Source organism: Colius striatus, chromosome 3 (genome assembly GCF_028858725.1).
Source record: "Colius striatus isolate bColStr4 chromosome 3, bColStr4.1.hap1, whole genome shotgun sequence".
NCBI classification, from domain to species: Eukaryota; Metazoa; Chordata; class Aves; order Coliiformes; family Coliidae; genus Colius; species Colius striatus.
In genome coordinates, this window is record NC_084761.1 from 72,351,711 (window position 1) to 72,369,810 (window position 18,100).

Genomic DNA, 18,100 nt, shown 5'->3' on the forward strand with positions numbered 1-18,100 from the left:
ACCATCTTTATGTTATGTTATTTTTATTTATAAATCTATTCAGGTTTTGGACCAGGTTGAGTCCAAACCTAACAACATTTGCGATTACTACTAAGAAAAAAGAATAAAATAATAGAGCAACAAAATTAGCTTCCTAATAAAAAAAGAAGTAATTTATCAATCCTTTTGTGATATGTTCTTCAACCATTATGTGTATCTTTTCAAAGTGCTGTGATGAAGATAAAATTGTGAGAGGAGTAGTATGGCATTATAGGAAATGGAACACATTTTAAACATTTTGTATAAATTCTTTGTAAAACTGAAGTACTCATTTTGTCACAGAAATGTCCTTTGGTAACTCATTATTTAGGCCTTTTATTTTCAGTTTCAAAGGAGATGCCAGCATTCTAACACAAGAAGCCTATTATGACATGATTTAGTTGATTAAAATGTGTTAAAATTAGAAATATCCGTTGATACACAAGAAGTGAAATTAAAGTCCAAAAGAACTTGTCACTGTCCAGGAGTAGCTTGCCTTTTGCACAAAAATGTGGGCATAAACTAGTCATTATGACAGATTTGAACTTTAATATTTATGTGCTAGCTCCTGCAATTTCCACTGTATCTTTTTAGTCAGCCATTTTTAGCTTTTCAGCTTACCTCTTCTGCTGTTGCATGGCAGTGCCCTATACCGTTGAGTGACAGAAATTGTTTGCCAAAAGGTGACTGTCCAACTTTAAATACATCTTGACTGGTGTCCATCTATCCTGGAATTCAAAATATGACAGACCTGATATTTTCCACATATGTAAATTTTGTGCCAGTGAAGTGTTGAATTTACAGTCTTGAAGATGGAAATCCTTTCTCCAGTGAGCAGATGCTGTTTCACCATTAAAAACAAACAAACAAAAAGATCCTAGGCAATCAAACAGCTCTGGTTTATCCCGAACCTGTAGTGGTTGAAGGTATTTAGCTTTTATAGGCATGCACTGCAGAGAACAAAAGTTGTGATGGTGATAGTTGAGATAATGCAATGAGGAATGTTTTTGATCCGGTCATTATAGGTATTTTGTGGGGTTTTAAGTTAAATATTTGTGAAATAAATATGTTTTGCTTTACAAACTGACCAGATCCCTCCACGTTAATAAAATTCCAGTTCTCTCACATTTAGCAATGAGAAGATCAGAGGTTATATCCATTCAGTCCTTTTTGCATAAAGAAGACTTGATAATTCTAATTTTATACTATGTAAAGTCATCTGCCTTTTGATTGAAGACTAGCAAGTATAAAAGTACTAGACTTCTTAAACTAACATGTATCAAAGATTAAATTTTCTGCCTAATTTTTTCTCACTCAATTCAGGTTAAATGACAATGGTAACTTGAACATCACTGAATTTATAAAGTGAAGGAGTAAATGAAAATGCATTGGCAATTGTCTGTGCTGTTTAGTATTTGGGTCACAAAGTGGTATGGCTTGTTGAACTTTTTGGAGAAATTGTCAACTGATAGCAAGAGACAAGGTGTAAATTCATGATGTTTTAATTGAGACTAGAAAAGGTCAGCAGTTAATCTTAAATTAGATTTCTGGATAAGCCAATTGGGCTTCCAAAAGATGAGTTTATTCTAAAAGTTTGGACTTAAAAAGAAAAGTACTTTAGCAACTGTATATATATTTACATGTGGATAAGGTCACCTTATCTCCGAGAAACAATCACTTTTCTGATACTTCTATATAATTAAAATTATTTATCTGCAACTCAGGGCTGGTGTTAAAATTTTCATGTGATAAGATAGGCTGCCTTTTCCCTGAGGTATTTAAAATAATCAAGCCATATGTTGTGTAACTGCAATACTGCTTACATATTTTATATAATATTGTGGGATAGCCACTTCTTTTTCACTGTATAGGCTAGTAGATCCCAACAATGCTACAACTGATTCCAGACTAAATCCACTTCTTTAATTTATGAAGGATGAAAAACAGCAATCAGAGAGTTATGCTTGCTAAGATGCCTTGGCTACTGTGTGAATCAGCAGGATGTTACTGTGCCTTGTTTTCCCTGCTGCACAGGGCTTTGGAAGCACATCAAACGAGAATAGCTCTGAGGCTGAGTCCACTTAGCTTTGTCCTGTCATGCTTGTAGCAGCACCCTCAAAGATGGTGATTCTTTACAGGAGGTATGGTAATTGCAGAGCCTGAAGTGGTCTGAGTAGGTGTAATTTCTGCCTTTCTTTCCTCTCATAGTGGTTAAAAATGATTCTCTTGTAGCAGAAGGAAAAATGGAACTAGGCTGATATGGCAGAACCCAGGTGGCAGATTGCTGACAGTGGAAGATCTGTTTTAGAGAGAGTGACTTTACTTCCTCTTGGGAATCCTCTTACGATTTTATGAGTGTATAGTTGTAGCAACTGTGATGTGCTGTTACTAACATTTCTGCCATGGCATCTCTTTTGCCTGTCATAATGGAGTATAGGTTTGCCGATCTGTGCTAAGTATATCACTTTGCATTGCTTTTCATTCTGGAGATATATTTAATAGCATGACACAAAGGGAATAGTTTAGTTTGTCTAAGTGTGATTCAGCCTGAGGGGGGAGAACTGATTTAAGGAATGGAGAGTACATTTGTGGCTGTGGGTTTCTGCTTGCTAAAACTGATTCGGAAAAAATTTTCTTCCTTCCTTTCATGTATAGTTTTTCTGATTTTTTTGGGGGTAGTATAATTACTGGCTTCCTACTGGGTCTTCATTATGTACAATGTACTGTAAAATGCTTTTAATAACCGACACAGTGGAAGAAAGAACAATCTTCCTGGGTCATCAAGTCTTGTTTTCCAACACATAATACAGAGTTACAATAATATGGCATTTCAAATCAATATACTTTTCTAGAAAAAAATCCATGTTACCATTTTAAAAAAACTAAAATGCCTGTAACCTGTTTATGTCTTCAGCCATGTCACTGGATGGTTAGTGAGATCAGCTTGTCTGGTACTGCCGATAAAGATGGACACCAGACCTGCAGCCACTGCAGTGAAGCCAGGCACCAAACGTTAACATATTGATCCTTATTACTGTAATGCTTCATATATATCTTATGATTCCATTAATAAATTATTAGTTTAATCCCTTACCTGTTCTGACAGCTAATAAACAACAACAAAAAAATCTATCTTCTGTAACTAAAATCTTCATCTATTTAAAAGAGGGAAGTTTTGGGGGGGGAAAAAAAAAAGGAACTAAAATTCTTCAAAGAAAACTCCAGATGCAGCCTTTAAAATAGTTCTGGCAGTTTGTCACCAACTTATATAGCCATTTTTCCACTGTGTTTCACAATATACCATCATAAATTTTATTTTGTATTTTTGTTAAGACTCAAAATATGAGAAAAAATGTTGATGTGCTGTTTTTATGTCCCCTTGCAGGAGTAACAACTGTGTTGACAATGACAACACTAAGCATCAGTGCTCGAAATTCACTCCCCAAAGTAGCATATGCAACAGCTATGGATTGGTTTATTGCTGTTTGTTATGCGTTTGTATTCTCTGCATTAATTGAATTTGCAACTGTAAATTATTTCACAAAACGTGGATGGGCCTGGGATGGAAAAAGTGTAGTGAATGATAAGGTAAGTCCTAAGGAAATAGCCTTATTTCCATTCAATTGCACAAAACCAGCTGTAATATATATTGTTTTGATAAAATTTTCTGTGTATAAAAAATTATACACAATTTTTTAAACTAAAAACATAAAGATGGATTTTCTATCATGAACAAAATTATGTCAGCCCTGATGTAGCTAATCTCACTTGGTTTTAATAATTCAGATTTAGTTATCAAGCACATTGTTTTTTTAGTGTTGAAAGTTGTTTCTTGAATCCTCAGATACAACTATTTATCTGGTTGTTCAGAAAATTTAATCCAAATTATACTGGTTGACCATTTAAAAATGATTTAATCCAACTGAATCGGAAATTAAAAAATATTAGAGAAAGACATAATATCTAAATTAATTATCCTGTTCACTAAGCATAAGAAAAACAAGAGAATGTCCAAATACATAAAAACTATTAGTAACAAAACCTAGAAGTTTTGCACCTTTTCATTATGCTGAAATTTATCTCTAGTGATTTGTAGACATTAATTTTTAAATTAATTTATATAGCGGTTGTTCAAAATTGAGACTACTTCACCTACAATGTGTTGATGCTCTGACAGTATAGAAACACCGTTATGCCTTAAATTTTCTGCTACTGATAGCAGTGTAGGTGTGACAACATGAAGAAATTTCAACCTGATAGGTTTATGAGCAAATTGAACTGGTGATATGCCTAAATTTCTGTCGAGTTTTACAATTTATAATTTTAGTCACACAGAATGAATGTTAAAGCTGACTTGTTTTGACGGATTGACTCTATTATATTATTTTGTCCTATCACAGTCCTTTGTATTACCAATGGAAAATGATTTCTCTGACAAAGAATATTCTGATTTCTCTAGTTCTCCTTAAAACAGAATATGATTTACTTTTTAGATGATAGTAGACATGAAACAAAATTTAATTAACTGATGGTTTTTCAGCACTTTGAATGTATAAAGTACAATGCATAAAGAAGCAAAATATTCAGTTAATTGTAAAGGAGAATTAGAGGATATTGTTCATAATTCCCTGTGGCTTCCAGAAGGGCATGAACTATCCGTAGCTTCAGGATCTGTTCCCTCATTCTAGAAGTAGATATCAATTCCCTGCAACTTTATCACTTTATCAGCATGTCATGATAAAGTGAGTTAAGCTTTTGAGACTGACACATTGCCTTGGCATTGTAATAATGCAGGAAGCCCTTATAAACTCTCCAATCATCCTTTGACTCTTTCTTTAACATACCAATCTTGTCTCACGATCTTAAGGGTGGCAGCTGTTTAAGAACGAAGTAGTATTCTTTCGCTAGGAATGACAAAATCAGCCTTTCCATTTTAAGGTTTGTATGCCATTCACGCATACAGTTCTTTGTTTTCTTCAGACTGCCTTAACGCTCAGCTTCGACACATTTGTAATTTCTCATACAAAAATAATGTTCATTTTTTGTTATGCAGATCTCATTAATGACATTACAGATACCTTTTAAAAACACAGTAAGTGTGTCTGATTGGAAGAAATTTTAGATCAATTAGAATGTTTGTCTCACAATTTGATAGGGTCATTTGCTCTTCTCTTTGCTGAATGCTTCTACAAACTGAAAGTCAGGCTTACTCTTCACCAAATAAAGCTAAATATGTTTCCTTATTGATAGTCATCTGTGTTCATGTTATATGGAAATTCTCATGTAAGTTCTGTCAACATGGAATGTGACTCACAGGAAAGCAGGTGCAGGGACAAGCTACATATTTGGTCAGCCATTTTCACACTCCAGTCAATAAGGAACAGTGCTGAATTCCTTTTCTTTTCACATGACACCATATCCTGAGTCAAGGTATTTGGAGCACAATATCTAATCATGACCTTATCAAGGTTTGTAGATGGCTCACATAAATATCAAATCGGAGGTAATTTAAAACCAAAATTGGAAATTTGGTATATACATCCCAGCATAAGTAAAAAATCAGAATGTATCTACATGAGAAACGTCGCAACGATTCCCTCACTTTTGCCACGCCATTTAGATTAAAAATCAAACCAAACCAATACAACAGATGTTGCTTTCTTAAATGGGCCAGTTTTGGGAAAGGTGGACTGAATCTAGTATTTATTTGCCTCTTTCTAAGAGGAGAATTTTGCTTCCTGAGAAACTCTAATCCTTTCAATCTTTCTTGTGGGTTGTTAGAAGTTCCTTAGTTTGGGATTGCTGCAAAACAGTGAATGAATTTATAGCATTATAGTCTTATTGCAGCACTAACGTATCTGTATCTATATCTACAAACTCAAGCCTATAATCATCACCTATACATCTCTTTATCTAGCTATAGACATAGCCTCTCCATTGGACTGTGATTGGCTGAACTTTAGCTATTTGAAAGCATATACAATCACATCAATCACAGAATTGCTGAGGTTGGAAGGGACCTCTGGAAGTTGTTGAATTTAACTCCCCTAGTCCAAGCAGGATCAGTTAGGGATACTGGTTGTTCAGGGTCATGTCCAGATGGAGACTCCTCAACATCTCTAGGCAAGCTATTCTAGTGCTCCATCATGCTCACAGTGAAAAGGGTTTTTTTTCCTACATTAAATGAAATATTCTATATTTCTGTTTGTGTCTATTGCCTTCCTTCTGTTATCCTTCCAGTGGATATCAGTGAGAAGAGTCTGTTCTGGTCTTCTTTCTTATTTTCTCCTGCCAGATATTTATATATGTTGATAACATTGCCACCTCAGCCTTCTCTTCTCCAGACTGAACAATCCCAGCTCTCTCAGCCTATCATCATATTTCAGATGCTTCAGACCTTAAGTCATCTTTGTGGTCATTCAACAGACTTCCCCATATGACATATGTCCATATGTCTATTGAACTAGGGAGCCCAGAGTTAGATCCAGTACTCCAGATGTGTCTTACCAGGGCTGAATCAAAGGGAATGATCAGCTTCCTTGGCCTGCTGGCCAAGGTCTTAGCAATGCAACCCAGGAGACTATTGGTCTTTGTTGCTGTGAGGGCACACTGCTGGCTGCATTCAAGATGGTGTCGACCAGGACCTCCTGGGCTTTTTCTGGAAAGCTGTTTTTCAGCCCATTAGCCTCAACTTATACTCATGTCTGAGGTTATTCTTCCCCAGGTGCACGATTTAAATTTCCATTTGCTGAACGTCTTTGAATTCTTATAATTCCATCCCACTTTCCTTATCTTTTGTTATTTTTTAGATTCTAATCTCAATTTTTACCACTGTTAGGAATTTTTTAGACAATAATTTCTGAAAAGCAGTTCTCTGCTCAATTCTGCAACTACCAGGCTGGAGTCCTGCTTTCTCTTAATTGCAGTCTTTTTCTGACATCCATGTCTACGTATCTACACATCTAAACACACACGTATTTCCTCAGAATCTCTTCAAAATGTGAACTGAAATTCCTTTATTCATTAGAGATATCTTATTGGATGTTCAAAGAGTAGTAATACTAGATTTATGTGGGAAAGATGGCCTAATTTTCATTTTATTACAATGCCGGGTAATCTTTTTTTCAGTCCACCCATTCACTTATTCTAGTTCTCTTAACAGTGAACATTTTAAAGATCTTGCAATTCTGTTGTAAGGAACTAGTTACAAAGCAGCTAGAAAAAGACCACTTATTTCCAAGTTATCCTTACAACTGCAGTAACTGACCCTTCCAGCTTCAGTAGGACATTTGATGGTAAAAGAGTGCACGTTTTTAGAGCATTCTTGTTACCTGTAGCTTCTTTTTGGATAGGCTGGAGGTATCTTTATATTTGCATTTATCAGTATGGTATTCCTGGTATTTGTTTGAACATAGTCACTAATTTGTTTATTTTATATTTGAAATAATGTTTTGTCAATTCTATTCTGGCAAATACACATTAAATATTTAACTTTGTACTGTCTCCCAATAGAAAAAAGAAAAAGCATCTGTCATTAAGAAAAACAATGCCTATGCAGTGGCTGTTGCCAACTATGCTCCAAATATTACCAAGGACTCAGTGCTACCAACCATCTCCAAGAGTGCTACAACTGCAGAACCTAACAAGGCAAAACCAGAAGCGAAGCCACAGGAAGCAAAGAAGACATTCAATAGTGTTAGCAAAATTGACAGAATGTCTAGAATAGTGTTTCCAGTCTTATTTGGTACTTTTAATTTAGTGTATTGGGCTACATATTTAAACAGGGAGCCTGTCTTACTTGGCTTTGCGCCATCAACCTAAAAGCTGAATTGCACTGAGGACTTAAAGCATCATTCTAATCAGATAGATTGTTCGCTATGTACAGTACGACTAATAACTGCTAATCTGTGAACCATTATGTACAGAGTGTATATAGACGTCTTATCTGTGTATCTCCAAAGGAGGAACACAGTATTAATTCGTGGGTCTATAAACAGATAGCACCCATGGCAAATATAGCCAGCTCTTTAAAAGTTATACCCAGGGGAGTTCTGTTAAGCTAGGATTCAAATATACAGAATTATATTCTCTCCGTACAATGAAATGAAGATATGATCCTACATAATTATTTAGAAACAGTATTTTTTTAATTTAAAGTTAAAATATTTTTCTATAAGATAACTAATTCTACTTTAATGAAAGAAATTGTCATTTAAAAAAGTGATTTTTTTAAAAAGATGTAATTGTTTCATACAATAGCTGTACCCGTGTACATAACAGAGTACGGAGATCATACAGTTCTACCGTTCACAAACATTCTGGATACTAGTTAGGATGAAGAAGTAGTAAAGACTACTATATTGCAAAAGCCACAAGTTTCTTACTTCTGTTTGGAGTTTGTAATTACCTCTTCTAATTGATTTCAGAGAAAATAAATGTCAATCAAATTCCCAGTATCAACCAACTTCTACTAGTGAAACATTTATTCTTTTCACTGATTTATTTACTTGATGCTGCTAAGCCAGGTTGTCTGGTTCAGCAAAGTTAATTCTTTTTTTCTTTTTGATTATGTTCTTAATTGGATTGTTGTCAAGTTCATAAAAACACTCTGAAATTTTTGCAAGGGGTTAAGTATACTGGTAATATAATACACTTTTTTTCTTGCTTAATGTAATCCTAAAACCTGCCATTAAAATCTTTACCAGTATTTGTCCCAGAAAGCATTGTTTTCAATGGAAAGAAGAACCATGGTTTAAGTTCAGGAAATTGTCCATATAATAAAATTTACTGCTGCTTTTGTAAATTGCAAGTTTACATTTCGCTGACATAACTTTACAACAACTTTGTATACTAGAAATGGTTTTGCTAAGATTTGATTGTTATTTTTTTAATAAAAGGTCATGCATCATCAATAGGTATCAACTATTTCATATACACAAATAAAATTGGAGCTGCCATTTGCAATTTTATATGAACATTTAGTACTGATCAGTAAAATTATTTTTCATCTGATCCTTTGCAAAGATTCTTTATGCCCCTAAAGGCCTGGCAAATCATGACATAAGTAATAATTGTGTACTGTATTTAGATTTTAGTATACTTGGCCAATCAAAAATATTTTGATTCACACATACATTAGCAGTTATTAGTTGACCTTGAAAAAAAAGATACACCTTTATGATGATGTCTTCTAGTAGAGACATATGTAGTCGTATAGTGTCATTTATTGCAGTTTTGTACAGTACTTGAGTATAGTGCATAAAATAGATATGTTCAGAGTTTAACAAAGTTGTACAAATATTTCTAAAATCAAATAAAAGAGTATCTTAGGACATGGAAATGTGCTAAAACCAACAAAGAGAAACACTGCTTTTGTTTGCTGTTTCATTTTTTTACTTTTTCTTTGCTTTTAATGTGATTCTGTTTTGTACTTTGTGTGACAGTATAGAAGCCAAGGTCACAAATGCATACTATGAATAGAATTAATAGTTAAGACAGAGTTGACATCAGTAAAATAAAGACATTTTGTATGCTATAAATGAAAGGGAGAAGCATGGACAAGGTGTATATCCCTTGAAGTCCCTCTGATTAAACTGTCAGATTAAACCTTTCTCATCAACAGTAGTTAAAAAAAGAGCACTTTACTCAAACATTAAAATTAAAATATCCTTATTTTCATATATATTTCTATATAAATATAGATCTTCCATGTAATGTGGAAATGTGTGCAGTAGTGTGATTATGAGTATAAGGTTGGAAGGCAAGCAATAAAAAAAGGTTTTTCATGATATAATTATACATTTAAAAAATGTTTCATTTGTAAATTATAAATTATCCCTTTAATGTCACATTGGTATGAATAAATATATAAATATGTACATATGTACAAATAATTGTAAATACTAGAACTGTAGAAAAATCCCTTCACTTTTAACTCTGTTTTTGGTAAAGGGCTCTGACTGTATAGTTTAATGGAGGCCCATGCTAAGCTACTCTTGAACTTGAGTAGCTTGATTATGTTTTCTGTAGCTGAAGGCTCCTTCCTGTGACGTAGCAGGAGTTCTTACCTTCTGTTCATGTCAGCAAGATCTAGGGACTCTCCAAACCTCACTGGACTGGGGTATGAGAAACAGAGATCTGTTTTTCGCTCTTGGCCACATCCCAGATATTCCAAACCCTTCACCACATTGAAACAATGTTGTGTATTGCTTCACGCACGATGTTGTATAGCCAGAGCTCTCCTACTGCAAACATGACTGTGCTCAGAGGCATGTTGAATTACCCGATAAGGAAGGATTTTGCCTCCTTATCCAAGAAGGTACTCCTTAAAGGTTTTTAACAGTCCAAGTCTTCTCCAACAAGACTTCTTATTTGGAAGATAACATCTGTGTAATTCAGAGCTGCATGCAAAAAGTATATCTTCAATTTACAAAGAAGCTTGATGCTGTCTCATGTTAGTCAGCTCTGCTGCTACTGCTTTTATGAGGTGCAATTATTTTTTCATTCACTGACCATTTTCTCTATGCTTGTGTTGGAGTCAGTCAGACACAAAAACAGATGTTTCTGACATGCTAAAGATGCATTTATTACACACTAATATAGAAAAATAAGCATACAATATAAATTCATTGAGTGAAAACTACTGTGTTTTAAAAATCCACATGCAACTATTGTGGGCATCAGCAAGGTTTTTGACTGTGCTCACTCCAGAAGAGTTCCAGTTTTACATTTAGTTCAGTTGATCTGTGTTAAAACAAAATCCTTGTGTGAGAGGAAGGAGTCAGCTTTATTGTTTCACTACCAAAACATTATAGTGATTAAACTAACTGTACATAAATAGAAAAATCGTAAGACTAACAACTAGATAAGTGAATTTGAAATGTAAATTTGGAAGTGAATGTGAGAGTCATGTAAGGAGCACTGGAATACAAGAGTTAGATCTTTCTATTGAGAGGTATAGAATCTGTGGGATTTTAAAGCTAATCTCACAAATTTATGTGCCAAATACCTAGAAGTTTCATTCATTTTAGTAAAACTTGCTGGTCTTAAAGTGGAGAGACATAGCATGAGGGAGCAAATGCAAGTCACTTCACTATCAAACACTTGCACATGGAATCTACCAGTGAAATTTTTTTTGACATATTATTCTCATTTATTTTCCCATTATTCTTGTGTCAGGGTGTCGTATTTTTTGTTATTTAAGTACTGAATACAATGAATACAATGATATTACACTGTGGTAAACTTGGATGGCAAATACCATAATTCTGAATGAGGTTTATGAAAGGTTTCCAACGTAGTACTGAGGCATGTACTTCTGGATGCATGTTCTCAGTAATTTATCAGTAATTTATAAATCAACATGAAGAGTATAGCGATCAACAGGATTTATCAGCCAGGGTTGTCTACTGAAGACTTCCTAACAGATTGCATTTAAAAGAGTGGTTTCTGACCTTCTCAATTATGTTATAGCCACTGAAATTACCTTCACCATGCATATCTGTGTTAATTCAATTTGTAACTGCTGCATTTTTGAGCTCTTTTAGAAAAAAATGTTCTGGTAGACGTTCGTAGATAAAAGCTTTAGCTTGGGAGATCATTCATACCCCTGGATATTATGCTAAATAAAGCATGTAGTCTGCCTGTAGGAGAGAGCGTGAAAGAGAATGAAAGAGCTTCACTGGACGCCAAACAGAAGCCTTACTAAATAACCTTCCCTTCCCAGTGGTAACATGGCAGGTGATGAGATTTTTGAAAAGTGGTGTGACCACAAACTGTCTGCATGAAAGCAAGCAGCTGAGAGGAGATAGGGATGTATGAGTGAGGAAAGGAGGAAAGAGAGGGAGCAAATATTGTATAATTCTGCTGAACTTGAGGGACATGACTTGTGCCTTTGAAACTGAGAGGCTTCTGCTGACTTTGTGAAAACTATGCAATGTTGTATGCTTCCCACCGTATGGGACATCTAGGGCAGAGAGGGAAAACAAGGTTCAGGGATTAAGTAAAACGTTTTTTAAATCTAGGTTTTGTTTTCTTAAGAGGTATGACTTTCACTTATCACACATAGTCAGCATCCATCTTCCATACCTCTCATTCCTATTCTGAAAGCTTAATAGTGCACAAGTTTTTGCCTTGGTCTTTCACTAAATAAATGAAATCTATGCTTCTGAACATTTTCATCCCTAATAAATCTGTATGAAAGATGATTGATGGATATGAAGCTATCATCACTCTATGACCAATTATGTGTAGACACATAATGCTAAAATTTAGAAACCAATGCGATGCAATGGGTTTTAAACAGAGGAGGAAAATATTTTAAAATGAGCCCAGAAAGTTAAATAGCTTCATTAAAAAAACACAGAGCATGATAAATGAACAGATGTCTGAACACATCTAAATAGAATCTCTGAGTGTGATATAATTTGATGTCATATATAAAATTTTTGTTTCAAAGACTTCAAAAAATTTCAGTCATTAAATGAATTTGTATGAAAGCCAGTTCACACTTGCAGCATCCAGTATCCAGCATCCAGTAAAGGAACGGTTCTTTAGAAATCAGAGTTTTAGGATTCATTCTACCTCTTCCCAGAGACAGTGTAACTTCTAGAATACTGTCAGTTTGCAAAGTAAGTGTAAGTTCTATGTCTTTAACATTACTTTATCTTGATTTTTTATTTAGTCAAGGAGACCGCTTTCTCCTCATTTCTGTAGATAACCCAAACTCACTAACAACGTTTTATTCTGAATCCAATTGTTCATTCCAGCCATGTGAGAATGTGAGGGACTTCATCCCTTTATTACTTTAGTAGTAGAAGCTAAAGGCTCAAAATTTTGTTTCAATGAGTGGCAGATGTTAATCACATCAAAAGTGTGGTTTCCTCTCCTTTGAACCATTTCATTTTCTAGATTCAGATCTCTTAGGTGAATGTTTGAACTCACATTTTGGAGTCTGTGCTTACATCTTACTGGAAGAGGCTTAATTTTGAGGGCTTGACATCTCCGACTGAGATCAGGGAAAAATTTACACTGAATTTAAAATAAAACTGTTTAGCATCCTCAGGATATTCATCTACGTTACAGAAGTCTGTAAGGATTTTTTACGGAAGGGGAGTACACCTGAGAGTACACCTAGGCTCTCCTTTGGATACAAGTGTTTAGTTCTTCAATCTATGAAAATAAACCCCAAAAGAAGGGCCATCTGAACTGAAACACAGGACTTGATGGCTATCTCATTAAGAATACTGTGAAAGTGCTACGACTTAGGAGTAGATGACAACAGTCACAAAAAGAAATTTGGAGAATGTTTTAAAATACACAATATGAGGTGTACTCTTCCTCTAGCGTTGGTGTCTACGTAAATATATATGAATATATTTTTATTGTTGAATGATTTAAAAGTTACATTTTCCTTTAAAATTTTAATTCCTTAAATAATGTTGTGACTATTCACTTATCAGGTGGCCTGAAGCATGTCTTTATGCATTCAAGGTTTTAAATGATTGCACTGAGTGCTTTCATTCATTTGATATTTAAAGAGGTGAGCTTTAACAACTTGGAGTTTTATATTTGTTTTCCAGTACTTAAGTGATCTCTCTACATTGTTGAGGATAGATGGAAATAGAGAATGGAACAAGACATTGCTTTGATCAACTGCTTTTGATATTCTTTATTAGATGTTCATTTTAGCTGAATTTATCAGTTTATAGGCTACTATAGCTTAGCATTAGCATGGAATGCAATGTAGTACTTTACATCTATTAGAATACATATGTACAATATGGACCGTATCTATAAACTGTCAAAAAATGAGTCCCCCAACAGCATCCTTTCACTCTCTACAAATAATCACTTTATTAGGAAACATTTGAAGGAATTTTCTTTGAAGGGACGTGATTAGACTAAATCTTGTTATACTTGATTTAAAAAGAACTAGTAAAAATAATGTGGAGTCTGATTCAGATGTTTTTTAGCAATTTCTCAGCTGGACTGGAGTCAGAGAGTGTTTAATGCATTGTATGACAAATCTACTTTAGTGAGTCACTTAGGTGTGAAAATATGTGGAGTCTGAAAATAGATGCTTACAGTATATTAGCAAGAAATCAAGAAATGGGAAGGATGGAAACAATAATATTAAAGAAAATTAAACACCAGTCAAATATGCACAGTAAGAAACTGCATGATAAATGTAAGTCTACTTAACCTTGAACATCAACATCATATAAAATCTTCTGGGTGACAGCTCACTTATTTAGTAGGTTTCATAGTTATAAATAATTAAAGAAGATGATAATATTCTGTAATTTGTGACCTTGTTTTAACTGGAAAAAGTTGTCACTTTTCTAAAATGTAAAAGAAATAACTGGATTTATGTTTGAATGTGTCACTGCTTGCTGTTGAAGAATATTTATTAACCACATGCAAAATATTGCTTCACATTATCTTTTTGTACTTCTTATTAAAGTTAATTTAAATATAGCACATTTTGTATTTTTGTTTTTAATGCTTTGACAGCACCAATGTTTAATTCCCCTCGTGGCTTTTCTCTCAGGATTTGTGTGTGTTTTTTTTGTTTGTTTGTTTTCAAGCAACCCGTTACTGCCTCCATAAAAGTGCTTTTATTATTGAGGATAGAATTTCCCAAAGGAAGAAAACAATATATTAGAAAGAAAATATCCCTTATCTTGGTGAGAGTTTAACAGGGTTTTCTATTTATATAATGAGAATGTCGTCATGTATTCACATTAAGCACAGAAATGTTTCATGCTATTAGTAGGTTATTAAACATATTGCCACAGGATATGCACTAATCACCAGTTGATGTAAAAAAACCTCCTGATAGACAACTTGGTTCATCAATAGGGGTACATGGGGTGGCAAAGACTACTTGGAAACACCCCAAATGTATATACTGTTAATAGCATGTGGGTGTGGGTTTGGTTTTGGCCTTTTGTTTGTTTTAAAATGCATGTCTTTCAAGTGGAAAAGCTATGACTATTTCAGGGATGACCCTTTCTTTATCTGTATAGCTGCAGCTTCTCATGAGAAACACATTAAAGTTTTCATGGAAGACTGAAGTATTCTGCTGATCAGAAGAGATGTAGGGCTCCTTGTCTCTGGGCTGAAGCTGGCTGATGCTCTCTCAGAGTGCCTGGGAATGCCAGAAAAGAGTGTGTGCAATCTATATTGTGAATAGATAAATAAAGTTGCAATAATTTACATTGGAAAGTATTTCTGGAGGTCATTCTGTCAAATCTCCTGATCAAAACATAGCACATTACATGAAGTTGTGTCCAGTCAGGTGTTGAGCCTCTTCAAGGATGGAATTCACACAGCCTTCCTGGATCTCTGTTACTCTGTCAGCACCCTCATGAAATAAAACCAGTTATTTGTATTTAGTTGGAATTTCCCATGTTCCAAATTGTGCTGGTTGCTACTTGCAATATCACTTTGAACTTTTGAGACAAGTGTCCCATATATATATATATAAGTCCAAGCTGTAGCCCTAGGTAATCTTGCTTTATTGGTAATTTAGATTGCTAACATTTGGTCTCAAGCTTCACCACAAGGCTAGCTTTCCTAGGGTTTACCTTGAAAGATCACTGCTTAGATCCTACTTGCTAGTACCCTAAAAAAGATACTTGATCTAGTGCATAACAAATGCTACCTGCCTCAGTGAATCAGGACAATATCTTTTGTTTGTGTATGATGAGTTCTGTGAATTAACAAGATGCAGCAGAAGAGCCTTGCTATTGCATATCCTCATTTACTCACATTGGGTGATTTTTCACTTCCTTTGCCATGGTAAATTTTCAGGTAGAGAGGTAGTACAAAATGCATATTCTATCAGATGAGGAAAAACCTCCCTTTTATACATTGACTACTCTTGGTCATAAGGTTAACCTTCTTGGTTATGCTATGGCTGGTGGACTTAATTTTTGAATTTCAAATGGATGAAGGTACTTGACTATAGAGTAAAAATAACACCTCCTAGAGCGACTGGATGAATTAGACTTCATTTCTTCCTGTTCAGAGATAATGTTGCAATATGAAACAAGGCAACATCCTAATGCCAGGATAAAAATAAGGATGAAGTTATTGGTGAAGAATCGATCTGTTCTGCTTGTCTCTTTATACATTTCCTCCTTCTTGGATGAAAAAAATGTATGCAGACCAAATATGCTTGGAAGGCAAAATATGCTTACAATGCTCTCTTATTAGCAATCATCCAGAGATAGCCATTGTTCTATTGGAAAGTGTTTTTCTTTAGTTTGGATTTTTTTTTGTAAATATTTCAATAGTATCAAAGGATATTTTTATGTTCATATGGAATGCTGAGGGATCAATAGCAATGCAGTAAACAGTCTATAATATAGCATATTTTTTTCAGTAAAATTTTAATGAAAAAATCAGATTTTATTAAATGAGGATTCCTTTTCAACAGCTGACTTCATATACTGATATGAAATAAACAGGAGACCTGAATAATATTTGAAGCTGAAAAATCAAATGAGAGAAGTATTTAACTAGATACAGTATGGAAAACGTTTTGAACAGTTGTCATTTGAGTTTGTGATGGATAGGAGCCACTGTAAAACTGAAATATGAATATTCATAACAGTTTAAATATTGAAAAGAAACTCTGCTTTCAATTTTTCTGCAAATCTTTTGAGACCCTGATATAAAATATTAAAGAGGAAGGACTTCAATGTCTCTTCCACTTTCCAAAGACCAGCATCATTTTTTGCTAATACTAGACATGAGTATCAAGTGCAAAGAACGTGATGAAGTTTTATGAATATTACTGTTTTGTTCAGAGCAACTTATTTAACTGCTGCACTCCTCTCCTTCTCCCCAAATCAACTGTTTATATTTTGAGATAGTCAAGAAATGGCAGTGAAAATTCCCCTAAGCTGTGGCTTGACATATTGCTGTTAAACCTTCCAGATGAAACACATTTTCCTTCAAAATCCTATTCTGTTCTTCTTTTCTATCACAGTCACCTGACACTAAACAGTTTAGTATCTGTGGAAATGACAGTGATGTGAGTTTATTCAAACCATGTTTCATACTGCATTTATAAGCAGAGTTCAACTGCTTTTACTGTGAGCTGCACATGGTGGTCAATGTTTCTATTTAAAAAAAAAAAAAAAAAAGTCTGACAGCATTAATACACTAGAATAAGTGTTCAGTAATGAGGAAGTGACCAGGTAGTACTGGGAATATCAAAGACTAGGTCCATCTGGTCACCCTGTTTACCAAAGGTGAGATTACCTTTGTACTTAACACTAAGAAACAGAGTAAAAAAAAAAAAAAACAAAAAACCCTCAAAGTGCCCTTTCCTGCCACAAGTGACGGAGAAACTAACTACAGGAGATGTGTTGCTGTAGCTCTACTTACAAAAGAGACAGACTGGTTGGTTACGTGCAAGCCTTGGATGCACTGACCATGAGATGATGGTGTACAGAATCCTTAGCTGAGAGAAGATATCAAAAAGCAGGATTTCAGCACTGGTCTTAAAAAAACCCCAAACAGACAGGCATTGACCCTGATCTCTACACAGTGCTAGCTCCACACTCAGCCCCAGGCTGCTGAGTCTTATGCATGAAAGAGTCCCTTGAAAAGTAGTCCTGGACTGAAAAGTGGTTGAATACATCTGTTAGATTTTAAAGGATCTCCTTCTCCAAAATTCAAAAAAAAAAAAAAAAACCAGTCCAATTCAACATGCAACAAGTCAAACCAAAGTGACAGGAGACTTGCATGGATGAACAAGCTAGTCCTGACTAAACTCAAATATAAAAATGAAATCCTAGAAATAATTTTGAAACATCTTAAGGACAAGATGGTGATTGGGAGTGTTGAGCATTGATTTATGAAGGGGAAATCATGTTTGACCAGTCTGATACTCTTCTATGATTAGCAGACTTGTTTTATAGAGAAGGGAGGGGCACTGGGTGTTTGTCTGACTTCAGTAAAACTTTTGACACTACCTTCTATAACACCCTTTTAAACAAACCAATGAAGAAGAGCTGAGGTGGACTGAAAAGTGGCCCAACTGGCAGGCTTGAAAGAATTTTATCAA

General features: G+C 34.7%; 1 protein-coding gene across 1 annotated transcript in view; it reads left to right on the forward strand.

The window, feature by feature from the left end:
• The window catches only part of GABRA2 (gamma-aminobutyric acid type A receptor subunit alpha2), a 55,941-nt gene extending 48,102 nt beyond the window's left edge, over positions 1-7,839 (forward strand). The window contains exons 8-9 of the mRNA XM_010207562.2: positions 3,404-3,606; positions 7,531-7,839. Of these exons, the coding sequence (XP_010205864.1) occupies positions 3,404-3,606; positions 7,531-7,839 (512 nt within the window). The remainder of the gene's footprint in view (positions 1-3,403; positions 3,607-7,530) is intronic.
• Positions 7,840-18,100: the final 10,261 nt, after the last annotated feature.